Source organism: Phalaenopsis equestris, unplaced genomic scaffold (genome assembly GCF_001263595.1).
Source record: "Phalaenopsis equestris unplaced genomic scaffold, ASM126359v1 Scaffold000750, whole genome shotgun sequence".
In the NCBI taxonomy this organism is placed as follows: domain Eukaryota; kingdom Viridiplantae; phylum Streptophyta; class Magnoliopsida; order Asparagales; family Orchidaceae; genus Phalaenopsis; species Phalaenopsis equestris.
This window is the reverse complement of record NW_018165190.1, coordinates 432880-437310: the sequence shown is the minus strand read 5'-3', so window position 1 is coordinate 437310 and position 4431 is coordinate 432880. Positions and strand designations below refer to the sequence as shown.

Sequence of the window (4431 nt, the reverse complement as noted above, 5' to 3'; positions counted from 1 at the left end):
TATCTGCTACATCTTTATCACACGTTACCATATGTGACATGCAAACAGTTTCTTATCATGTAAAAAAAAAAATTTTTTTTTATACACTTTTTATGATTCAAAATTTTTGGAAATAATTTTACCTTCAATATTGTATCATCCCCAAAATTTTTCATCTAATTAATTTCTTAAAATATTTTGCGTCTAACCATTAAAAAATATATAATCTTGCACTATAAAATTTGAATATTTACATACATATCACTCAATTTCTCTATATTTACAGAGCTAATGCATAAATTTTAATTTTTATATGCATATCAACTTATTTATGATAAATTTAAATGATGATATTTTAATACGATATAAATATAAAAGATAAAATTTACACAATAAATATGTAAATACATAAGAGTTGGATGATATGCATGTAAATTCTCTTAAAAGTTCTCGACTATTTTCTCCGGCCTGCATCGTAAATCAAGGGTAAAATTGTCTATTGACAAATCTAAAAGAAAGATAAGCTAACTCATTCAAATTACTCGTCCGATATAACTTCCCTCAACTTGGTATAATCGCGAATTCACCGTCCGCAAATAGTATAAGCCATACACTAAAAAGAAGTCCCTTTCCTTTGTACATATCGGGAACGAGAACTTCATCTTCACCGTCCATTAAAACAAAAAGTACACGTGTCAAAATCTAATGCGTCGTGACAATATATCGCGTTTCATTTTCTTTCATTTTTAATTGAGTTAGAGGCTAAAACTAATTAAAATTCCAACTCATAACGAGACGAAGAAGGGACGCTCCTCCGAACCCTAAACGACGAGATCTCGCGCGAGTGATGGCTGTTCGGCGGTGATATTTACTCGCTTTTCAGTTCTCTCTCTCTCTCCCCCCACTTTGCTGCTCTGTTTGTCTCAAGAGTTCTCTTCTGCTATTCATCATACTGAATTGAAATTGTTGATCATTGTTTGCTTTTCTTTATATTTTAAACATGACACTACTTTGATTTGATTTGCTTGTTTATCGTATTTGCTTCTGAATGTATGCGACTAGTTTTTGCTCGTTGGTTTAGTTATAGTGTTTGCTTGATTTTGCTAATGAACACAGAGTTGCTAATTAAGAATTATGCTTATAGGTCTATCAGGTGTTTGGTTTTGATTTTCCGTCAGAATTTGCGATTGTCGTTTTTTTTTTTAGGAATTTCGATTGGGTTTCGTTAGTAAAAATTTACAGAGTCGAGTTAATGTAGCAATGCTTGACGTCAGTTGGCGTCAGTAGATCGTAGTAATAAATATAATGTTTTAGTTTATTAAGTTTATTTAGTTTTACATTGTTGCGAAAAAGGACCAGATTTTTTTTGATTTTGAACTCCGAAGTTTCTAACTTCTTAAAGTAAGATAACTTGAATTAGCTAATGCTGAATTAACTTTACAGAGTCCTTATCATGCTTTTAAACTCGCCCAATTCACTCCACAAGTTTGTAAATTTATGGTAGTCTGGGCTAGCTGGTGCAGGCAGGGGATCATGGTAGTATGATGTTTTGATGGACTGCTTAATGAAATCTACAATTGGGCGCAAAAATGGCTTTAGGAGCAAGAAATATACAATTGCATTAGAGAGAGATCAACGTCATAGTTTTGCATGAAAATCAACACGCATGCATAAAATAGAGTTAAGAGACATCGTAATTTTTACGTGAAAAAGTATATAAACGGAAAAAACATGAGGGCCTAGTATGGTTGAAAATGATTTTAATAGTATATGTTATAGATTACTAGTGATATTCTTATTAAAATTGGGATCTCATTGATAAAATGATCAACATAATTTGTGGATGCTAAATTCTATAATTGAAGTTTGAGGATTATTAGGCATTATAGTCGTCTTCAAAAGATCATTTTATGGCATGTTTGACCATTCTCTTTTGAGGAGGGGAGAATAGAAAATAAGACCGTCAATAAATATCTTGGTGTTGACATCATAAGGTAGAATTGGCGTCGATGTCATGCATTAACTTTATTTGTGATAGCGTGCATCAACCTTATTGATAGTGACATTTGACAAAGTTGTAGGCATCTGCGATTGTGTCGATGAGATGTATTGGGTGATGGCGATCATACGATAGTATAATGGAGTAACTATGGCTCGAAGACTACAGTCATATGATAATGATCAAAAGATTATAGTTAGGCGATGATGGTTAAGTGATCATAGCTGGCCAACAACTTGATTATTTGTTAATGTGGTGATCATGAGATGACTATAAGACATTGAAAGTCCGACAATGATAGTGAAAAAATGAGAATTGATCAATAATAGTCCGAGAGTAATGATGATTATTTGTAGTGATTATCGATATCAAACATCAGGTTGAGCTTTATAATTCTTCATATCTTCAATTTTTTTCTAATTTTTTGCAAGGTCCAAGCTCCTTTTATCTGAAAATAGGCCTATTTATAAATATTGGGAGTGTCATTTTAGTAATTTCAGTCAAAAACTTCTAAACACTTCATCTTATTGCTTGTATTGATTTTTTATTAAATAATATCTTTCTAACATTTAATTGCTTTGTTGATTTTTAAATTAAATGGTCTTGGCTCTTTGGATTGCTTTCATAAAAGTTTTCGTTTTGATTAAAAGCAGAAAAAAATCATTTATTGTTTGGTCTCTTAATTAGTTTTTTGATGTTTTCGACAATTGTTCAAATACTTTATTTGAGCTCATTTTAAGTTTATTACTTTTTTTGTGTCATTGGGTTTATCTTTTCTTGATATTTTATTCAACTATTAATTTGTTGAAATTAAAATTTAGATGATTTTGAATTTAATTCTGTTTAAACATTGTTTTTAGATTCATGCTTGATCAAATTTTTTTTTTATGATGATGTATCATTTGCCTTTATTTTTAGATGCCATATTTTTTGAGTTTAATAATATTGCCATTCAAAATTATGTGTTAAAATAATTTAATTGCATGTCACATCAAGATAATTTTTTTTAATCATTATTGATAATAATATTGTAAATCATATCATAATATGTTTTTATAATGAAAATTGATTGATTTATTTTTAAATTTAATAGTATTTGGGCGAAATTGGTCAGGAGATCATAATTAGATGATAATGACCAGAAGGTTATAGTTGGATAACTATGATTGAGAGATTGTGATCAAACAATAGTATAATGGAGTAACTTTGGTTCTGAGAATGTAGTTATATGATAATGATCAGAAGATTATAGTTGTGCGATGATGGTTAAGCGATCATGGTTGGCCAACAGTTTGATAATATTTAAATGTGTTGATCACGAGATGACTATAAGGCATTGGAAGTCTGGTGATGATAGTTAAAGCTGAACCCGATGTTCGATATCGATAATCACTTCCAATAATCATCATTACCCAATCATCATCCCTTGACTATTATCGAACAATTTTCTTCATATCTTCAATTTATTTTCTAATTCTATGTCAAGATACAAGCTCCTTTTATGTGAAAATAGGGCTTATTTATAAATATTTTGAGTAACATTTTAGTAATTTCAGTCAAAGTTTTTCGAACACTTCATCAAATTGCTTGTATTAATATTTTTTATTTTATACTATTTTCTTATCATTTAAGTGCTTTATTAATGTTAAAATTAAATGATCCTAGGCTGATACTAGAACTAGTAGGAAGAACAGTAGAAATGCAAAAGTAAACTTTTTTTAATATAGAAATAGTGTTACAATACAACTCAACCGGAAGGAAAATACATTAATAGACAAATATCAATTTAGGGGTGAAGGAAGAGATCCGAAAGCGGTGGTGTTGTGTGGTGTTGTCGGCGGGGTGGTAGGTAAAGGTGGGAAAGGCTGGGTGGTTATGTGGGTAGGTTGGAATGGTGTTTGGTTGACTGTAGGTAGGCGGGACAACAAGGTTGTGGGGGGAAGTAGAAGTGGCGGTAGTGTGGTGAAAGGTTATGGGGTGGTAGGCGGCTAAGGAAAGTGGTAGGAGAAGGGCTGGGGAGAAGTTGCGAAGGAGATTGGAAGTATATGACCAAAGTAAAATATGTTGAGATTTTCGTACCTCTTCTATACTGTTTTTAATGATATTGCACTTTAAAGAAATATATTTTTGATGTTTTGTTGCAGGAATGATGAATTAAGGTCAATGGAGCAAAAAATATAAAAATGAGCAAATTTAGAGCAAAAAGAACCAAAATGTGGAGAATTACACTAGGACGCCGACGACGCCATCGACACTGCCGACGGCTAGCTTTTCTCGATGCTACAGGATAAAATATCCAGAAGGCCGCCGACGGCGCCATCAAGGCCTCCGACGGCGGGATCGATGGTTATGTCTACTTGTACAATGGATAAGGCCGGATTTTGGAGGGGTGCATAAGCAACTCTTGGGAAAACTCATCCACATCTTTAAAGAGAAGATTTTGGCCGAAAATA

At 32.1% G+C, this 4431-nt stretch overlaps 1 protein-coding gene across 8 annotated transcripts in view; it reads left to right on the top strand.

The window, feature by feature from the left end:
• Positions 1 to 762: 762 nt before the first annotated feature.
• LOC110030668 overlaps positions 763 to 4431 on the top strand; it is a 40926-nt gene continuing 37257 nt past the window's right edge. For 6 of the 8 annotated variants that reach the window (XM_020733500.1, XM_020733501.1, XM_020733493.1 and 3 more), the window contains exon 1: positions 763 to 861. In XM_020733500.1, the coding sequence (XP_020589159.1) occupies position 861 (1 nt within the window). In that variant the 5' untranslated portion in view covers positions 763 to 860. Of the gene's footprint in view, positions 862 to 926; positions 945 to 4431 lie in introns of those variants that run through there. The other 2 variants (XM_020733496.1, XM_020733499.1) reach the window with 2 other exon arrangements.